Source organism: Dryobates pubescens, chromosome 21 (genome assembly GCF_014839835.1).
Source record: "Dryobates pubescens isolate bDryPub1 chromosome 21, bDryPub1.pri, whole genome shotgun sequence".
NCBI lineage: Eukaryota > Metazoa > Chordata > Aves > Piciformes > Picidae > Dryobates > Dryobates pubescens.
In genome coordinates, this window is record NC_071632.1 from 11,032,541 (window position 1) to 11,054,696 (window position 22,156).

At 44.6% G+C, this 22,156-nt stretch overlaps 1 protein-coding gene across 1 annotated transcript in view; it reads left to right on the top strand.

Annotated features, from left to right (window-relative positions):
* Positions 1-14,646, top strand: part of APBB1IP (amyloid beta precursor protein binding family B member 1 interacting protein) — a 43,938-nt gene extending 29,292 nt beyond the window's left edge. Inside the window, exons 10-13 of the mRNA XM_009898553.2 lie at positions 7,278-7,376; positions 8,304-8,418; positions 11,476-11,567; positions 13,653-14,646. Of these exons, the coding sequence (XP_009896855.2) occupies positions 7,278-7,376; positions 8,304-8,418; positions 11,476-11,567; positions 13,653-14,183 (837 nt within the window). The 3' untranslated portion in view covers positions 14,184-14,646. The remainder of the gene's footprint in view (positions 1-7,277; positions 7,377-8,303; positions 8,419-11,475; positions 11,568-13,652) is intronic.
* The last annotated feature ends 7,510 nt before the right edge of the window (positions 14,647-22,156 follow it).

Sequence of the window (22,156 nt, forward strand, 5' to 3'; positions counted from 1 at the left end):
CTGAGAAGATACTGGGGGGAAAGGGTGGTGTGCCACAAACAATTTAGAAGCACGTCACAGTGCCTAGTACCAAAAGAGAGATCGCTTTCCTGAGCTTATTCAAGAGTTCACTTTCAAGATGATTCAAGAGACAACTCCAGTAACTGAATAAAGAAGTTTCTTCCTCATATCAGCTCCTCTCAGGTGGCAGAAAGCCCAGCTGGGACCAACTGACACAACTGGCTAGTTGGTGTCAGAGAGTAGGGTCACCTTCAGCTGTCCCTGTGCAGCAAGCCAGAACTGATGTGGCTAGGTCCTGAGGCTGAGTGCAGTCTGGCACAAAGGCTCTGATGGAGCTGGCTTTCAGGAATCCATAGGCTTTGGGGCTACTAAACTGGCTTTTTTTCCCAGCAGCTACTTGGCCTGTGCTGAGCTATAACCTTCTTAAATTCAGTTGTTCTATATCACTGCTGAACAAGCCTAAATGTAATGCTTACAAAAAGGTAAAGCTCCCACCCTTCACTTTGACATCAGATAAAGTGAATCTTTTTTGTATGTGGAGGACTGTGTTAAGAAAAGAGGAAAGGAAAGGGTAGCCAAGTGTGAAAGAAGACCCTTGCTCAAAGCTGCATCTGTCAGGCAGCTCTGTCCCTCTCCTCCAGGCCGAGGCAGCAGGAGAATGTAGCAGCATGGCTTTCCCTACCACCCTCTGGAAGAGGAACAGCAAGGCAACAGAAATCTCTCTCCTTCAGAGAAAGTAATATGGCACACCACACACAGCAAGTGTGCAAGCTGGAGTGCTTTGGCTCCCCACAGTCACCTCACCTTTGCACCTGCAAATGCTTTATTCCCTGTAGATCTTCTCTTTCACCATCTACTACAACATATGGGAAATGCAGTGGATGTGGATGAGACCTTTTGTGATTTATTTCATATTCCAAAGTTGAAAGCCCTCGACAAGGGGAAGGGATCTGTTCATTGTGCTAGTAACAGCATCCCTGGCACTGAGCAGACATTGTGAAGCTGTTTATTTTGTGCACGAGGAGTGTCTCAGTGTGTGTGTGTGCACGTGTGTCTGCCAGGCCAGGAGCTGGTTTGGTCACACCACGTTGCAAAATCTTGCAAAGCAGACAAACAGCAAGGTAATCTATATGCAAATTTGCTGGGTTAGTCTGATGTGCCTGGGACAAAGAGTGGATTTAATTATAGTTTATTGGTGCTGGTTGTGCTTGAGTAATCTGGAGGTAATGGTGCATAATGCTGAATTAATCTAGGATGAAAAAACTGGTTTCCTGGGGATAAACTGAGACAAAGGCAAATCATCCTCTATTTCCACAGCTGGGTACATTTTCCTGTGCAATCTAAACAGCTAAGTTTTCCTGGTGTCATTTGGAAACCACAATTAGAAAAAAAAAAAAAAAGGCAATTGGTGTCATTTGGGAGCTATGATTCTTTAGGGGGGAACAAAAAAAGGAAAGAAAGAAAATTTAATCATCCAAATAATTTTGGAAGTCCATTTTCAAGAATAGCTTCCCTTTGCAATGGTGGCACATCATTGTGGCAGGTAATTTGGTGTTTAGTCACTCCACTCCCCTTTCCCTCCTGGCTCACACTCGGTGTGCTCCATTGCAGACCAAGCCATGTATGTCATGCATTCAGCACCATGACAGTTATGAAGGCAGAAGGTGAGAATCAGCAGTGATTGAGATATAAAATGGTAGGAGACCTGGATAGGGGAAATCCCAAGCACAAATCCAGGCTGAGCAAGGAGTGGCTTGAGAGCAGTCTCAAGGAGAAGGACTTGGGGGTGTCAGCTGATGAAAAACTCCATGTGAGCCAGCAATGGTCGCTGGAAGCCCAGAAGGCAAATGTGTGTTGGGCTGCATCAAAAGAAGTGTGACCAGCAGGATGAGGGAAGTGATTGGGGGTAGATCATATGACCTAAAAGTCATCTAGAGGTCTGTCTCAACCCAAATCATTCTATGATTCTGCCCTTCTGCTCTGCTCTGGTGAGACCCCACCTGCAGTATTGTGTCCAGTTCTGGTGCCCCCAGCATAAGAGCGACATAGAACTGCTGAAGCAGGTCCAGAGAAGGCCACAAAGATGATCAGAGGGCTGGGAGAGTCAGGGCTGTTCAGCAGGGAGAAGGTTCCAGGAAGACCTTAGAGCAACCTTGCAGTACCCAAAGGGGGCCTACAAGAAAGCAGTGAAGGGACTTTTTACAAGGGTTTGTAGTGATAGAACAAGAGGGAATGGACTGAAGCTTGACGGGGGGAGACTTAGACTGGAGATTAGGAATTCTTTACAGTGAGGGTGGTGAGACCCTGGAACAGGGTGCCCAGAGAGGTCATGGATGCCCCCTTCCTGGAGGTGTTCAAGGCCAGTCTGGATGAGGGCTTGAGCAACCTGGGTTAGTGGAATGTGTCCCTGCCCATGGCAGGGAGCTTGGAACTAAATGATCTTTAAGGTCCCTTCCAATCCAAATCATTCTAGGAATCTATGAAATGAGGACAGAAATTGAGGGATGTTCTGTTTCTTTATGTGAAAGATTTGCAAGCTATTGTGTTAGCATGAATGCTTCAGGTAAGTATTTCAGAGTAAAATTCATTGCTGGATAAACTGAAGAGCAAAAAGCAGAAACAGTCTTTCTTATAGGACACTTCTAGCTACCCGGAATTCCTCTCCTAGTACATGCACACCCTTGTGCAAGATGGGGAGAATAAGGACAGAGAATGGAAATGGAAGGTAATAGCTTTGGAAAATATTAGTTGCTGCATAAAGCAGTCCTCTTTGGTTATGGCTATTACATATATTTTTAATGAACTACAAATTCTGCCTCAGTCATTAGAGAAATGTAGGTCACAAGAATAATTGCCTTGTAATAGGACAGTTACTCTTTTATCTGTACAGTTCACACGCAGCTTTGAGAGATCAGTTAAGCCTGGTCATCTTAACATGAGGAGTGCAGAGGATCAGAATCAGAGGACACAGTCTCAAGCTGTGCCAGGGGAAGTTTAGGCTCAAGGTGAGGAGAAAGTTCTTCACTGGGAGAGTTGTTAGCCATTGGAATGTGCTGCCCAGGGAGGTGGTGGAGTCACCATCCCTGGAGGTGTTCAAGAGGGGATTGGACGTGGCACTTGGTGCCTTGGTTTAGTAGTCATGAGGTCTTGGGTGACAGATTGGACTTGTTGATCTTTGAGGTCTCTTCCAACCTTATTGATTCTATGAATCATAGAAACTTAGAATTTTGGGGGTTGGAAAAGGTCTCCAAGATCATCCAGTCCAACCATCAACCCAACACCACCATGGCCATTAAACCATGCCCCAAAGGGCCATGTCCACAGGTTTCTTGAACACCTCCAGCGATGGTGACTCCACCACCTCCCTGGGCAGCCTGCTCCAATGCCTGACCACATGTAACAGCAGACAGAGAATTTGAACCACTGCAGTGTGGTTTGGTTTTGGTTTTGGTTTTTTAAAGGTGCTGAGCTCAGTACTAATTCTGCTTGCAGTCAGGGGGGGCCAGAAGAGTCTCAGCTTATCTGAGAAGATAGCTCAACACAGCACAAATTCATCAGTAGAAGATAAGCTATCCAAAAACCTTGACCATTTTGTGAAAACCTGGCCTAAAGCCAAAGCTTTTGATCCAAAGTTAGTCACTCTTTATGCTGCTGGCTGCTGTTTCTGCCTCAGAGACTGAGCACTGATCCATATATTTTGGGGCAAAGAATCCAATGAGATGCCTGAATAACTTCAGTTTACTTTTCATCTTCAGTGTTGGAAGAAGGCAAAGCAAAAGAACATTTTATTGGGGTAATTTCTGATTTCATGCACACACAGCCTCTAGCCATTTGTTTTGGCACAAACCACAGATACCACATTGTTCAGTTCCCAATTCCTCAGGTTTTCAATGTGTTTTATCTTTTGGTTTGTTTTTTTTTTTTTCTTTAGGCAAAGAGTTTATTTTATATCTGAAAATGTAATCTGTGCAGAGATATTTTTTTTAAAGCTCTCCAGAAAATAAGCTCTTTATATTAAAAGTGCTTCTGCTTTATCTCTTAGACAGTTGGTACTTGTAGAGGAGACAGTGGGTCAGAGGAGATTCAGTTCCAAGCCTTTTCAGTACTTTTCCAGGTGAACATGGCACATCTTTTTGTAGCTTGATGCCTGAAAGGCTGAGGCCTTAAGTAACTAGACAGGTATCCAACACCTCCAAAAACCAGGCATCATGTAACAAAGGACTTAACTGTCTGGGTATAGTCACAGCAATGTGCATAGGGACAAAACCAGTCAGAGCTTCACCTGTGACACTGCTATCGTTGAACTGACCTCTGCCCTTCCAGAGCACGATGCTGATGTGGTGTACAACTTGCTGAAAGCTTTGTGTCAGTGCTCAGTGGTCAGATGTGTAAATCAAACATAAGAGTGATTAGGAAAGGCCTAGATGATAAACCAGCAAATGTTGTCACACCATGGGATGAGGGCATGGTTTCTCCTCACCTGTGAAGTTCTGGCCCTCTCATCTCAAGGAGTATATCATAATCTTGAAAAAGGATCCAGGAGGAGCAACAAGGATAAGCAAAAGTAAGGAATGACTTTGACTTGAAGAATGACTGCAGACACTAAAAGCCTGTAGGTTGTAAAAGAAACAACCAAGGATCAGGAGTGGCACAGAGAGATGCGGATAGGGGTCAGCCCTTCAGTGTCTCTTTCAAAACAAGGTTACTCAAAGCTAGTAGCAGTCAGTTTCAGAGCAAAAGAGGGTGGTTCTTCAGAATGAATAGCAGACCTGGGAAAATTGTTGCTAGCAGGTGCTGTGGATGCTAGAACACTCTCTGGGCTCAATAAAAACTGAAGTACCTGGAAGAGAAATCCCTTGAAGAACCTAAATACAGAGAAATCCCACAGGGGTCAGAAAATCCCCAGACCTGAAAATAGCTGCAGACAGGGAGAGAACACAGAAGGAAGTAGCACAGGTGCTTGCCTTTTCTCTTCCCTCAGTATCCATTTGTGGCCACTGTCAAAGTCCAAATACAGAGTTCAAGGACCTTTGATCTGACACAGTACGGGTGTTCTTGTGAAACTGGTATTTCTGGAGGGAGCCCCAGAGGAGGCATCAGCAGCCCTAGCTTGCCTTGTTTAAGCAGTGTGCACTTCCTTCCAGATGTTTGCATGAATTATCTGTGAAATTAGAGACTTTTTGTTTGTTTGTTCTTGTAATAAAACCCTGTTGGTAGGTGTGATGTTTGGAAATGAGGGGAGGTATGTAGATCCATTGGATTTCCCTGACACAAAAAAGAGAAGGGGAGGAGGAAAAGCCTTCCTTCTCTTTTTGAGAGCTTTGGGTGCCATCTGCTGGGCTCAGTAGGACCTTACAATTGGAACAAAATTGCTAGTTGCTGGTTGAAAAGTGCTAGACGGATTGAATTTACCCAGGATTGCAGTGCCTTTGTTTGCACCTCCTGGTTCTTTTGGCTCTGCTGGTGATAAACCAGGTCTATGGGATGTGCTCTGCCACACAGAGAAGTGTCTGCTGGGTGTTGAAAAAACAAACCAAACCAAAGTAAATCAAGCATGATGAAATAGGTTATCTTTAACCCAGACCAGTTCCTCTTTTTTCAGGTCACAATGTGGCCTTCTAAACAGTTGGGTCAGCACAAGGAAAGGAAGCCTGGTGTGAGCAGTGCCAAGGGAGGAGCAGGGACACATGGCTGAGGAGCAAGACCTCTGCATTGGGCTCTGCTTTTGAGCTCCTGGATCACCTGGATGTGGCCAGTGTTTGGTCTGGAGATATCCCAGATACCAGCAGGCATAAGGAGGAGACACCCAGCAGCTCCAGCAGCCTGTGCTGGTGGGCTGCTCATGGTCTTCTGCCCAAGGTCCCCGTGTCCACCACTGCTCTGCACTGGGGGCCTAACAGTATGTGTAAACCCAGGCTCCTTGCTGCTAGGTGGAGGTATGCTTTGAATTTTCAATTGCCCAGGCTAAAAAGAGAGTAATTTGACATCAGTGAATTCTTGGAGCATATTCAGCTGCTTTTTTGTGCATTTCACTAACTGTGCACCTATAATTTATAAGAATATAAAGAGAAATGAGCACACAAATGGGGGATAACGTAGCCTTTTCCTTTGGTTTCATTCTTGTGTATCAAGAGGTGGCAGTAGATTATTCCATCCAAGCTACTACAAACTTACAGCAGGGGCACCAAATGCCTGCAGCCTTAGAGAGGATGTTCAGCCACAGGCAAATAGGCAGCCTGGCATTTTGATCATCTTTGAGTTGCAGTGGTGTATCACCACATACTGCTACTACAGCAATCAGTAAGGGGAAGAGAGCCTAAATTGTGGACTAGAGGAGATGGTTTCAAGCTGCACCAGGGGAGGTTCAGGCTGGATGTTAGGAAATATTTCTTCACTGGAAGGGCTCTCAAACATTGAAATGGTCTGCCCAGGGAAAAGGTCTGCCCAGGGAACATTCCTGGAGGTGTTTATGCAGCATGTGGATGTGGCACTTGGGGACATGATTTAGTGTTGACCCTTCGGTACTGGGTTAAGGGTGGGACTGGATGATCCTTGAGATCTCTTACAATCAGATATATTCTGTTACTCTGTGGCCAAAAGAACAAAGAAAAGAGGTTCTAAAGTTGTAAAGGTTTCTGGTACAAACAAATGGAAATGATTACTGCTGATGGGGTTGCATTTTGAGCAATCCTGTCCCGAGCATGTGGCAGGTACTACAAAACTGTTGCCAAACAACAGCAAGAGCAAAGTAGAATAAAAATGTATGGGAAGAAAGGTAGAACTAGGCCCAAAGAAAGGCAGGCAAGATGAAAAATCTGTTTCAGCTGAGAGTTTTTACTTAAAACAAATTTAATGTACCCTTTGAAAACTAATTGTGTGCAGCGCTCGGGCTTGGATGCCTTACAGATGACAAACCTCAACGAGAAACAGACTTCCTTCCAGCATGTGCAGATTGAGTGTCAGACCTTGAACCATGCCACTTTGTAGACTTCATTGAATTCCAGATCACTACTAGGTTGCTGTAGGCCTCGAATTCACTTTATGATGCATTAGAATTATTTCAAGCAAATGCTGCCAGTGGCAACCCACACAGTTTGTAGTCACCATCTTTTATGTTTTCTTGTACTCTGTTTCTCCTTTCCCCACCACCCCCAGCCAATCCTCACGTTAACCTGCTGCCTATCAGCAGTGTTCTCGCCCAGTTTGCTGTGCAGTGCCTTCACACTTCTGTACATCACTTTGATTTCTGTGTTTGTCTTGCTTTATGAATCTTCCAGCACCCCCAGATTCAGAAGGAGTCACAATATATCAAGTACTTGTGCTGCGATGACCAAGCAACCCTGCATCAGTGGGTGACAGGAATAAGAATTGCCAAGGTGAGAGTCAAAGTATAATTTTGTTAAGTCTATTTTAAAATCTTGCCTCCCTCAGGACTGTCAGCATCTCAGCACTATGACAAGAATGGGCAATCATGCTGATAGGAAGAGCAGAAGGGCACGAACAGAGTGGATCTGCTGACTGCTCCTGTAGCCTGTTGCCAGTGTGGTTTTGTCACTAACGTATGGGTGAATTCTGTAGCTATAAACCTCATGCACTCGTAAATCAAACTCCACAGTTATCTGGCACAATAATAGTATGCTGTGGCCAGAGATGTGCAACCTCAGGTCAGTCCAGCTGTGACATTTTTCAGGCAGTTCTGCCCAAATGACTGCTTCAGTGTCTGAATTCACAGACCATTTTGGTTTGCACAAAATAGTAAGAGAGATGGATTTATACACAGCCCAATATAGAAGCTGCACCTGGCCATACAGCCCTGCTCCTGGTAGGTGGATGCTGTTTTCTGCCAGTTCTGCTGCAGAACAGTTCTGCTGTGTGGGGTGAACATCAAATTACTTTGTGTCTTAGACTAACAGAGCTGTTTGCTCTAGAGCCCAGGAGTCAGTGTTTCAAGTCCCCAGTCTCAAAATTTAATTCTTGGGAAGCAATGAAGAAAGATGGTCATTGAGAACAGCTGCTTTGAAAGCACATTTCAAGAGGTTTACAGATACTGAATTGAACATGAAATGGGAGAATGGTATCAGAACTGTGTTTGGTCACAGGAGTTGGGGGTTTATTGTGGTGTTACAGAGATGCTTTCCACCTAGCCTGTGAAGAAGTAAGCCCAGCACTTGTGGAAAGCTACATTTAAACAAAACTGGGGAGGAAGGAATAGGGGCAAAAATGTTGTTCCAAGAGCAAAGTGAATGCTTGGCCTATTTGAAGCCCTGCAGCAAGCTTACTGTGTTGTTTCCATTGTTTTGCAGTATGGCAAGACCCTGTATGATAACTACAAGTGTGCTGTGAAGAGAGCTGGCTTGTCTCGGCAGGCAAACCAAGGGACGGTGAAATCAGCTGCCCCTGCAGGGCCCTCCTCAGCAGGTACCAATGCTGGCACAGCAGTTGAAATCACAGCTGTTGCTCTCCTCTCTCATCATCAGTGTTGCATACAGGCTTTGCCAGGAAACTATCCCAGCAAGATACTGTGTTGCTCTAGACAGCCCAGTGTAACTCTCATCTACCACCGAGCTAATAGCAGAGCTCCCAATTTAGAGGTAGAACTTGAAGAATATGAAGACAGCCCACCAAAGGTCAGCTTAAATCTGTATCATTTAATAAGATCATTTTCTATTGGCAAAATTCTTTATTGTCTACATTTTATGGATGATGGGCCATATCTTGGAAGTCTTCTGTTTGCCCATCTCTGCATTGGCTGTATTGGAGCTTTTCTTCCAGTGAGTAAAAAGGATGAGTGGGATATGCTGAGAATCACATCAGAAAGACATTAATACAGGGTAAGCCACTGCCTTTCCTAGCACTGTGGGTGTTAGGAGAAGGATGCAGAGGAAGAAAGGATTGAGTTACTCTCTAACTTTACTTTTCCAGTAGCTTCATCATATTGCTGTTACCTATTTTACTGTTGTACAGATAGAACAGTGATGAACAGTGCTGCTGTAACTTGCAGCAATGGTTTTAGTTTACATGTTTAAGATAAGCTTTATTTACTAGGAAGGACATGCTGGCCAAGTACTTGCTGTCATAAGAAAGGCAAAGTCAAGATCAGTGCTGGCAGTTAATATTCTGATTTCTCATACAGACAACTCTAACTGCTCCAAAAAGCTTCCTAGGGCATTAGTTTGCCTTTTCTCCATACATATGAGAAAAGAGCTCATTCCCTGGAATGAACTCAGGGGAAAAAATGCACAGCTGGGGTAGTGAGACCTAGTAACAGACTTTAGAGATCTGAGGATTTTTGGATGCTTGTGCATGGGGATGGACGGGACAGTTGTAGAGCTTTAGTGTCCTGGTGTTGATGGCAGAAGAGAGGTGGCTGGCCAGTGGGGCTCCATACTGCTGCTGCACTCTGTACTGGATAGGGGCAGGATCGAGGCCATATAAAGTACATCACACATCTGTATAACTTCAGCTCCAGACTAGAATCCAGGAACTCTGCATGTGATCACAAAATATACTCTTAATCCTTACTAATGGGTCCCATTAAATGGGTAAGTAGCCTGGAAAGGTTTCATCCATGTGTGTTGTCTCTATGGAAATAGCTCTGAAGGATCGTTAGCTTTCTGAGGCAAGGCACTGTGATTCTTGCTCTCTCACAATTGCTGGTACTGCCCTACATAAAACCTGGGGCCTGAAATGCCTGGCTCTGAGCAGTCGTGGGCTCATGTTTGCCAAGTGCTTTATAGACTCCACTGCTCTTTGCTCTCTTTCATTTAGTTAAATCTCAGCATGACTGAGGGCAGCAATGTCTTTGAGCAATGCAAATCCCTAACTCCTGCTCTGCTGCAGAGAGCAGATGAAATGAGGAGAGACAGTAACTTGCTCCATTTGAGGGCAGGGCCACAGAACCCAGGGTTTTATATCTCTGCTGAGCACTGGGTTTCACTCTTGATTGACTTCCACATTAGTCCTTCATCAAACACAGACTGCAGTGTGAATAATCAAATCGGTCCTTTGGACTAAACATGCTGAATGACATGCAGGCACAGGCAGAAAACACAAGGTCTTCAGACCATCCTCTGGCATCTTTTGAAGCCTGAATAGGCCTGGTAAATTCAGTATACTGCAGAGTTGAGTTTACTTTCCTGTCAATAGTCTGATGTGCAGACATGAAGATAAAAACAACTTACTCTGTTATTATCATATTCATGGAACCTCCTTGCTGGTCAGAAAAGTACACATTAAAATTAAAACCATCACTGTGCTTAGACTTACACTGTAGAGAGCTAAGGGTTCATGAGCATCCAAGAGGTCCATGAGTGCACCTTCACTGGATCTCAGGACTGCTCATTGTGACAGAGATAAGGCAGCCATTAAGGTTTACAAATCTTAGAAGCAGCGAATGATTTTGGTTGGAAAAGACCTCTAAGACCATTGAGTCCAACCATCAAATGCAGCATGTAGGCACCAAATTCTATCTACTGCTTTGGCATGTGCACCTTCCAAAAATCCTAGACTAAACTGGAGACCGCATTTAATCCTTATCAGACTGTACAGAGCCTGGGGATTTTGTCATCATGAAACCCACAGATTTGTCCTTTGGTCTCACATTCACTTGCTCCACCTGACAGCACTGGGTTATTCATGCATACCCCTTACAAATGTAGTCATGCTGGGTGGATGTTTTGCATGGCTTTAACTTAGCCAGCTAGCAGATCTTCACTGCTCTGAGCATACTGCAAGGTTCACAAATCCTCTGTGATTCCAGATGGGCAAGAAGTTTCAGAGCTGTTAGCTCATTTACTAAAGAACATGGATCAGCCCCTCTGTGGAGCTTCACACCTTTAGCTCTCACAACTCTTATTGATATAAACGTATGGTACTTTTAATCTTTCACCTGGAGAACAGGGGGGGGAAAAAGCATGCACTAAAAACTGAGACTGAGGTACTGCAGCACACTGCTAACTTTGAAATGCTGTGAGGAAAGACAGAAGGCAGGCCAGAGGGTGGGCTTGACTAGTGCCAGTCTGATTTCTGCTTAGCTTCCCTTCCAAAGCCAGCTCCCCTTCTCTATTCCTGTGTCAGCCTTGATGGTCCCCTTCGATAACCAGCTTACAACAGGCAGAAGGGAAAGCTCCTTCACATGCTCTGACAATTTCTGTCATGTCTTCACAGCTCTGCCACTTGCACTGTCAGACTGTCAGCTACAACCACAGAGGTGTGGGGACAGCTATTAGCTTTAATGTGAAGGATGTTGTTTATTTCCTGAACTGAATATGAAAAGCCACAAAATAAGCCTGAAGTAGAAAACAGAAATCCTCATGGCTTTTACTGAATTATGTATAAAACCCCTGCAGCATGTGGTTCCTTGGTGGAAGTTGTAAAGATCTTTTTACAGCCTTTTTCAAAAGTTTGCTATTGCCAAGTCTGGTTAATATCACAGAAATGTAACACTCCCTCCCCTCTCTCCTCTCCTTGCCACAGGTGCTGTGCAGTCCAATGGACAGATTCCTCAAACTCTTCATCACTCCAGTGTAGAGTTCCCAGAGACTCAGAAGAAAATGGACACATCAGAGGTACAGGTCAGAGGCACTAGTTAAATGTCACCTGTCAACCAGTTCCTCAAGTCTGCATTTCTTCACCCACTGTTTTCACCCCTCAGAGTGCCAGTGTAGTGTTCTGACAAGGATTTGACTCCTGGGCCTTTTGCTGGTTCCTTGCTGCTCCTCCTCACACTTGACACACTGCAGAGTGCTCTTTGCACAGAAGCAAGATGCAAGGGAGGTGAAGGAATAGCCATCTGCCACTTTCCTTCTTCAGAACAAAAAGCTGTGAGGTCATGTAGCAAGGACAGGAATGTGCCTACCGGGATAGTCTCAAAGCCTGTGCTGCCAGAATCCTTTGTGCTGTTTTCTGTCTCTGCCAGCAAACAGCTCTTGCCTTGGTAACCCACAGTACACAGCAGTATTTTCAACAGAAGGATGAATGATGAATGTGTAAGAAAGTGTGAAGAAGTAAGGGAAACATGTTTTCATTAGGCTTTAATTGCATTCCTTGAGTAAGCTCCACATTTTTTTCACTTGCACCATCTCTGGCTGTAATAGTATCAGTAAGACACTGTATGAGGGCTTCAAAAACCTCCTGCAGCAAACTCCCTGCATTTGTTTGCAGTTCATTATCAAGCCCCTCTATCACACTTAAAGTGCACAGGACAAGTGAAATTAAATTCCTGCAATTTTTCTGTCACCTGCATCATATATCCTACACTTCTTGTTTCTGCCTTCGATTTCCTCCTTTAAAAGGTCTGTTTCTCTGTTCTGAGCCTCACTTCCTCTGGAACAGATCCTCTTCTCAGAACTCAGCCACTGTTTCCCTCCTCCTGAGCCCCCATCTTTGTAGGCAAGGAAAAGAAGGCTTGCATGGTATCCTCAGCTAGTACCAGAATGAGTACTGTTAACTGCAGGGTGGCAGAGCACTTTTCTCTAGCAGAAGCAAACATGTTGCCCTCTGCTCCTAGGCTTAGAGAAGCTGTAAGGTGAAAAGGATCAAGCTGCAGTCTTTTAGGGCCTGCTGCGCTACAGGTAGAGCACTAAGCTAGCTGGGTCTACACTGATAAATGAGCAGCACTAGACATGAGGGTGTTACAAAGCTTTGTTTTCAGCACAGTAGACTTCTCCACAGGTTTACAACAACAGATACCATGGCTGTGTAGTAACTGTTAACTGAATAGAAACCCCAAAAGCAAACTACGTTCAGCTAATGGCCTTTATTTATTCTGCACCAAAAGGCTCAGGGAAGTGATGGAGTCACCATCCCTGGAGGTGTTTCAAAGACATTTGGATGAGGAGCTTGAGCACATGGTCCAACAGCTGTGTACAGGGAGATGTTAGGTTATGGTTGGACTCAATGACCTTAGGATCATTTCCAACCAGGCAATTCTCTGATCTTCAGTGTCAACTGGCAAGCACTCGTTCAAACAAAAGGCACCTAAAATGTTGTCCAAATAAACATCTCCAACAGCTCCCCTACATTTTCTTCTTCTTTACTTGTATGATGGAGGCTCTGATTAATTTTTCCTTCAGAAAAGTTGTCAGAGGGTTTGATGTCTCCCCCCTTGCAAACATGGCTTAGTGTCTTCAAGGGCCTATTTCACACTGGGAAGTGGAGGAAGTGTGCAGGTGCCTGGCCCAGCTGGCAGAAGCCACCCTGCCCCAGTGTCTTTCCCCTGCTGCACAGCACTGAGTGGTGACAGAGGGGTCTTCCCCAGGGCCTCAAACTGTGAAGGGACCAGGGCCCTGTTTTAAACCGTTATTTCCTCAGGGAATGAACAGCTGGGTGGACACATAAAGAAAGCATCTGTAAATGTCCTGATAACTTCACTTCTTTGAACTTCTAAAAGCTCTCATTTTCTGAGGACAGCACTCCCTGCAGCACTATGAATGCTGTCACCATGGAGGTTTCCACTGCCAAAGCTGTGGGAGGCTCCAGACAGAAACCCAAACACTCTTTGCACTCTTCAGGCAAAATGCACTCTGCTCCATTTGGCTGCCTGCTGCCCTCTCCCCATGTACCTTCACACCCTTTCCCTGTTCTCAGGCAGTGGCATTCGTTTACAGTGCACTAACCATGTCTTGTGCTTTGATTCCCTCTGCTTCCCAAAGGCCAAGTCAAACGCAGCCAGCGTGCCGGGCCCGGCGCAGCCACTGCTGAGGCCGCAGAAGCACCAGGGCAAGAGGAACACACTGCAGCCTCCTCCCCCACCGGAGCGGCGCTCATCTGCCATTGCTGCTTCACCAGTCCTGCCCTCCAAAGTCCAGAGAGGAAGTGGAGCTTACCTAATGGAGCCAGACACCTTTCCAGCACCACCACCCACGCTGCAGATTGATTTTCCACCACCGCCACCAGCTGATTTCTGTGAACCTCCTCCTGATTTTGTGCCTCCGCCACCACCAGCCTCCAGCAGCAGTAATGGAGACCTGCCCTTACCCCCTCCACCTCCACCTGTCTTCACTAAGCCACCACCTCCAGCAAAGAAACCTGGGCCACTTCCTCCAAAAAGGCTTGAAAGCACAGGACAGGCTGGGGAGCCACAGCCAGCTGCACCACTTCCGACCGGGGGTGGAGGCAGACAAGCAGATTTCATGTCTGACCTGATGAAAGCTCTTGAGAAGAAAAGGGGCAGCAGCTCCTGAACTCTGGGAGAAGGTGAACTTCAAGCCATAGCTGGTTTTGTAAGGCATCAGTAACCACCTGCTCTAGTTAAAGATGTCCCTGCTACTGCAGGGGAATTGGACTTAGATGACCTTTAAAGGTCACTTCCAACCCAATGCATTCTATGATTCTGAGGTTGTGTTGGATTAGGCTCCTCCAGTTCCTCTTGGGGCTGTCCCTGACTTTGTCCCTATGACCTCCTCCCCCTCTGCCCTGCCCCTTTCCATGAACTACCATTCCAGCATCAGGCCAAGGTAAGAACAGCCTGCAGAGTCCTGCCCTACTCTGTCAGGGGTGGCGAGCAGCACTCACAGAGCTGGCAAGCAGGGGAAACACATCTTCTGTGGCTGCCTCTCAAACAGAATTTGAGCTGACAGCAAAAACACATCAATATTCTCCTGTGCCTTTTGAGAAGTGGGGACATCCCCCTTCACAGAATTCCCCTTATAGGTTGTCAGAAAACCTCCAGTGGTGGGGTTTTTTTTCCTATACAAAGTCCTGATTTAAAAATCAAGAAGTAAATAAACAAATATTCCCTTTCAAAAACTAAAACCTCAGCTAGATTATTCTGAAATGCAAGGGAGGACCAGAACCCTTTCCACAGTGCCACCCCAAATTGTTGTACACTCCTGCTTCCACACACAACTCCTCTCACACCTGTCAGCACTCACAGCTGCTGCCCTTACATCTTATTCAATTGGTTAATCTTAGACCCCGAAAATAATTATTTCAAACCCTGATATGCTTCCCCTGGTAAGCAGGGAGGTGGGTTTTTTTCCTACCCTGTTGGTTAACATTTGTCTTTGAACTGTACCTAGAAATAGCCTCTCTTCTGAAAGACCTTGTCATTATCTTGTACCTGATACAAATCTCTCCTCCTCCATTTTCCCCCCCATTTGTTCTCCCATTTGAATTCTCCCTTGTTCATTTGGGCAGCATTCATTATTAGTTCTCAAATAAAAATAGCTTCTATTTTGTAGCTGCACGAAGTGTCACAGTTACTGAACAGCCACTTTGCTGGCAATTGGTCCCACTTCAAATGTTTTCAAGAGTTTCTGCCTATACCTTCTAGTCTTTATTGCTTCCAGTCTTTGCCTCTTCCCATGCACAAGATCTCATAAATATTTCTGTATTCTGCCATATAAAAAAGCACAAAAAGCAAAGTGTGCCATCTAAATAAATACCTGAAAGCAGCTGGCAGAGCAAGGCAAGGCAAACCATGCCTGTCTCAGCACCAGGAGGAGCAGGTACTACCTGCTCAAAGCAGTGGTGGTGAAAGGAAGGAGCCAGTGTGGGATGGACACAAGAGGAACTTGGGGGTGCACAGAAGGTGTTTCATAACAGGGATAGTTCAGCCAGGGAAGTGCCAGATGAATCCCTAAAAAAGGTTTAGGTGATGTCCTGCTACTCTTATCTGCCTTCAGCTGAGGCAAGCTGAAGCTAAAGGACGTTTTTTTCCCTGCAGTAATCGTGCCCACTCCCAGAATTACTCAGATACAGCCATGGACAGCCACTCTGCTCCTCCTTATAGTTTTTGGTTTCTCAGCGCTGAAAGGAGGAGTTAAGTAAAGCTCACATCAGGGAGATGGGGACAGGGGATGTCTTACACTGCTCTTAACCACTTGCCCTGCAGCCTCTGGCTGGAGAGCTGGCATTGCTAGCAAGATGCTACAGCTTGTACACTAGGGGTGAGGATGTAAGTTTGAGGGCAGGCCTAGGGCTTACTTGAACAGTCCCAGGCCCAAGTTAAGGACCTGCCCCCATTCCCAGAAGACATGGGCAAGGCCATAGCAGGTTTCACTCCCTGTACAGCAATCCCTTGTGATGCAGGTATGGCCAGTTTGTGGGCAAAGGGCCCTCCTGGCCCTCTGACAAATTCAGACAGAACTCAATCAGTGTTTCCTGGTTCAAGCTTTCACTGAGCTGAGCAAAAAGCTCTCATCAAGAGAATGATGTTTACCATTAACACAAACCTTACCTACAAAGTTTTGAATTGACATGGTTCAACATTCAGAAGGTCTCTCTTGCCTCTGAACATTGAGAAATGCTCTTGAGAACAGGGCAAGGCTCATAAGACTCCTAAGCTTAGTACAAGCTTTAGTTCCAAGTGCAGAAGAAACAAAACCAACTAGCTAAAAGTAAGAGGGTTTTACAAAAGGATGACTGTTTCCCAGTTGCTTCTCATATGTAACTGAGGTAAGCATGATGCTGAATCACTGAAGAGCTGGGTATCATTTTCTGACAAAGCACAAAGTGTGCACATCTTGTTCGAGACACTTGGGTGACAACAGCTGCTTTAAAAATAGTTGGATAGCAAACAAGTAAATTTCCTTGTATGAAATATAGACCCAGAATCAAAATACATCAGCACATAGCCTTTAGAAAAATGCCACACAATAAGCTAGTTTCTCTGAATTTGAAAGCACTAAGACTTCTACACAGCTTTCCTAGCATTCACTCTTCTCCCCAGAATGCTCAAGTCTCCTTCCTGCCTTCTTCCATCCCTCCTTTTGTCACAGCACAATGAACCCAATTATTTTAGACATTTTACATCTGCAGACAATTTTAACTCATGTACTTAAATCTTACATAAAAGTTAAGCTTTCTTCAAGACAAAAGGAACCACAGCCTACAGGAAATCCAGGAATCAGTTAAAATGCTGTGGTGATTAGACCTTTATCAGCTATTTTTTCTCTGTCCATGGTTGTATTGAATTTCTGAGATGCAAGTATTCACACTCTCCATTCACAGAGCAGAGCTACCATCTTAATGACACACAATTATCTGGCTTTATTTGGTACATAAAAGATGCTGCTAAATACCAGATCTTCCCTTCCAAAAGGAAAGGAAGCAAAGCATTTGTAAAAAATAGAAATTAATCCATTTCTGTCTTAACATATTGCAACATGAAATGGACTTGTCCCTGTAGCTGGCAGGAGTGTGGCTGTTTCTGGAGATCACAGTATTTTAGTGTGGAAAAGATCTGAAATTGCAGCATGGTATTTTTAACCTTTCTCCATGCCTCAAATGGAAGCAGTCTCAGCAGCTGTCATCTTCTTTGGCCTCTTACATCACTGATCAGGAAGAAGGACCTACTAGAGTGACCACTTTTCCATCAGTCTTTAGGCAAGTTAGAAGTAGACCACATGTGGGGGGATCAGCATTGCTGCCCCTCAGAACTGTCCTCTCACACAGAAAGAGGGTGGGAGTACAAACACACACAAGTTTAATCTCAAGCCACAGTACTCTCCCTCAGCATAAAACCATCCCCCTTGTCCCAGACACCCTTTTGAAAAGTCCCTCTCTAGCCTTCCTGCAGGTCCCCTGTATAGAAGGCAGCTAGAAGGTCCCCCTAGAGTCTTCACTAGGGAAGACCTTATAGCTGCCTTCCACATACTCATTAAACAAGATCTGCTTTGATACTCCTTCTTGAGCAAGCTGGTCACTAAATATATTGGCTGTTTGGAACCCTGATAACCTCTGTGGCCTGCCCTAACTGCTGACAAAACAACATCTTCCCACTTGGCAAAGGAATTTGCTCTGGCCAAGTATTTGATTTCATCCAGTAAATGAGTTTTCAATAGTCAAGTCAGATAACAAGATAAAAAGAGTATTTAAAAGGTGGAGAAGTTAACACATGACTCATACCCCCAAAAAATGATAATTCACATTAAAATCATGACTCATCTCAGCAGAATATTTGTCCCAGAAATATATCCTTCTTAACAATTGCAAATTGATAAGTTTCACAGTGGTGTAAAAATATCTGTAATTAACACAGGTGACAAGATAATTAGGAGAGAATAAGACAAGCCAGAGAAGAAAAGGACAAAGCAGAACAAAAATGTGTGTCCCTAGGAGCATTTTATGAGCTAGTCTACAACATTTTTATTTTTAAAGAAAGACAATGACAGACTCATGTGGGGATCTGGACTGGCAAAACTTTGTTATCCACTCCTAAGAGGCTGTTTAGGCAGAACAAGAGAAAGGGCTACTAAGGACTGAAAATTAGAAGAAGAGGAAAAAAATAAAGGTAATTAGTGATCAGCTTGAAATGCTTCAAGGTGATGTACTTCAGGACCTGAGATATTTTACTAGACTTACTCATGATGAGGCTGCTTCTCCTCTTCAGAAACATAGTACATTGTACTTCTCAAAAGGACAAACACCTAACACTGAAGAAGCTACACAGAGAGCTACCATCTCCAAGCACAGGAACTCCCTTGGATCGTTGTACTCGCCTGTCATTCTCATTCTTCTCTTGGTGTCTGAATCACCCCTGTGCTATACATGAAAAATAACACAAAGAAGGAAAAAGGAAGTGCTTCAGCTAATGAGGGTTACACTTAATGATTTTTGGAAATGCTAGACTTGCATTAAGATCATTAAGTGCTTTTATGTTCAGTGGGAGCAGGTGTGCATCTCTAAGAATGATGAGACTTGGCAAAAACCGCACACTTGCCTGGAGGTTTTGCATCTTGGATTGGGACTCTGGAATAGCTTGCCCCGAGTGGTTGTGGATGCCTCCTCCCTGGGGGTGTTTAAGGCTATTCTGGATGAGACCTTGAGCAGCCAGTTCACAGGCATCCCTGCCCATGGCAGGGAGATTGGAGTAGATGATCTCTGAAGTGCCTTCCAACGCAAGCCATTCTATGACAGTGATAGGACTCTGGAAACAACTTCTGTCTACCCAGATCCTGGAGAGCTCAGAACTCCTAAAGAGGAATAAACAGTCAGAATCGTGTTTCTGTTAAGCAAAAAAACCAAAAAAACCCCCCACCAACCCAAAGTAAACAAACTCAAATGTCATAGTATCAGTCAGGGTTGGAAGGGACCGCCAGGATCATCTAGTTCCAACCCCCCTGCCATGGGCAGGGACACCCCACACTAGATCAGGCTGGCTAGAGCATCATCCAGCCTGGTCTTGAACACCTCCAGGGACAGGGCCTCAACCACCTCCCTGGACAACCCATTCCAAGGCTTCACCACTCTCATGGTGAAGAACTTCTTCCTCACATCCAGTCTGAAATTTAAAAGAGATGAGAAACATGGTGGACCCTTTAAAGAATCATCTCTCCCAAAATTCTACTAATTGTTTTTTTTCCCCTCTGTATTGAAATTATTTCTTTTTACTAGCATGACACTTTCACATTACGTAGAATTTGCCATAGGGGTTAAATACCTCCAGTACTTCACCTCTGTTCTTCCTTGGCTTACTGTCCAAGCTACTCTATCTTTCAGGTTAGATAACTACAGATTGTACCCTTTCCTGAGTGGATAAGATCTTTTTGTAGAGACTTCTTTTTTTCCCCCATAGTGTGGAATAAGGAAAATATACTGCTAAAGAAAGATGAAACATGGAGAAAATGGGAAACTTATGGCTACAGGGATAAAAAGACCAAGGAGAAGCAGGAGATGAAGAAGGGAGAGGAGACAGAACTTGGAAGAGGCACAGAGGAACCAAGTTGTGGGGTTACTGCCTCCAGTGTTGGACAACAACCCCAAAGTAGGCTTCCCTGGCTGACTGCACAGAGCTAACAAATGCTTCCTATCACTCATTTGAGAGAAAGCAGCCAAAGCTCACAGACACAAAGCAATTTTTTTTCAAGAGAAAGAACAGAGTAGAAAGAAATGGACAGAGATAAAAGGAGGGGAACAGCAGATGCATGGGGGGAAAAAAAATAGATGGGCAAGAGTTATGGAAGGGAAATTCAAAGCAAAACCAAAAAGTTCTGATCACATCTGTGGGGTTTTTTAAAGGAATGAGAGTTAAGAAAAAAAAATACCATCAAAACCACCTCTGAATATAAAAATATGTTAACATTTCAGAAGTGACTAAGAGCTGGGGGTCAGGCCAGTGGATAACAGGTTCCCCTCTTAAATGTGAAGAAAATCATGTAGCTACTTACATGTGAGTATTTGTGATTACTCATATTGGACATGGATCAGAGGGTGAAAATCTGCCTTCAGCACTCTTCATTAATGTATCTTTCATTATCACTCTTCTTTAATATATCCTTCATTATCAGCCTGTGGTGGGTAGAAATTACAGACACAGGCTCAACATGGGGTGGTAGCATGGTACAGATAACTACTTTCCTTGTCCATTAATAATGCTACAAGGGCACAATTCCCAGACAAATCATGACTTGAGACATCTTCTATTATACCAAGTTTTTGCCTAACTTGATTTACTGATTCTATATTAAGTACTTCTATAACTGTGTGCTTGTATGAATCCCTCAGCAATACAGAGCTCCTTTAACTGGCCTTCAGTAATTTCACTGACCTGTCAAAAGGCCACTGTAGAAAAATCAGACTTTGTGTCTTCCATGAGCTAGTGAGACAAAAATACTTCCAGATTCACATATTGCACTGGGTTGGAAGGGACCCGTTGTCTCGGCCTCATCTCTCCTGTCCCTCATGTACCACTGTCCTGTCTCTCTCCATTCCTTTTGGTTTCATCTCCGTGTCTCTCTGTAAGGCCTTGCTCTTTATAGTCCAGTCTGCTAAGCCCAGCAGGCATGTGGCTGTCCCTGTGCTCTGCTGCACAGGTGCTAACACTCCAGGGCATCTGCCCCGGCCTGAAGCGGTCTGGACAGGCTGCAGCCCAGCTGGTCCTTGACAGTTGCCTGGCCTCAGAGTCCTACATTCCCCTCCAGAAGGCCAACAGTTGTCTTTCCCCATGGTGGCAATAGAATGACACAGTGACAAGCTTTTAACAAGAGATTACCAATACTGGGCAACCATAACAATTGTTTTAAACCATTCCCAATGCCTAACCTATATAATCACAACAACACACACAGCTGTTTTAAACCATTAGCAATATCCAACTAGGACAAACACAACCACCATCTCGAACTATTAACTATTATCTTGACAGCTAATTAATAAACTATTATGGCTCTGGGGGATCAGGAGAAGCAGCAGCAGCCAGGGCTTCAGAAGAGGAAGGGGATCAATTACAGGGATAACTGCAAGTGCAAGGGTGACAAACAGCCTTCAGAAAATGAATCACAGCCAGAATTAATGCAGGTGAAGCCCCAGCATAAGTCATCACCATCAAATAGATTAGTTCCATTACTTGGTTTTCTTTTATTTTTCCCTGGAGCAGTTACCTTCAGAAAGCAGACTGTGGAAAATAACCTCATCTCACTCTTGAGCTGGCAAGCATTTCAGCAGGGCAAGCAGAAGGTGCTCACTACATGCTCCTGGATCTGGGCTCTATACCTAGGTGGCACTGTTCCCCTTGCAGTGCCACACAGCACTTGCTAACTGGGCACTAGCTGCTTCCTTGCAAGCTGACTAGGAAATGAAAAAAATAGCAAGGAAGTGTTATTTTGTTGTTTTTAACACAAATCTGAAACAAAGGTGGACAGCACTGAGTCCTATACACTATAAATGTGAGGGGTCTATGTGGATGCATCATCCTCAGAGCAATTAAGCTCACATGTGACACCAACACATGGGCTTTGTAGAGCAGACTATTACAACAATCTGACAATTCCTGCTCCTGTCAGATACAGTCATGCTTTGGAAGATCAGAAAGAGCTCCTAACTTTGTTACAAAAATACTGGGATATTAATGCATAACAGATACTGCTGTAGGCAAAGACATCAGAAGAACCAAAGAACAAAGTGACAAATAAAAGCCATCTTTAAGTAGGAGACAACAAAGAGTCACTCTAAAGCATCCACTGCAGCTTCCCATGTGCAAACCCCACAGACTCCAGAGGACAATCAGATTTGCAGTCTCTGATAAGACTGCAGAGAAAAATTCCTAAAATCCAACATCTTTGACTTCAAGTCCTCTGAATCAAAATCCTGGACTGCAATAAACAGCAGAAACAATCGATTCCCTTTAGAAACATGTCATCCATTCCAGTTCTAAATGTGTATCTCCGGTTGTCAGGACTTGCCTTTCAATTCTGAATGATGTGACTGCACAATA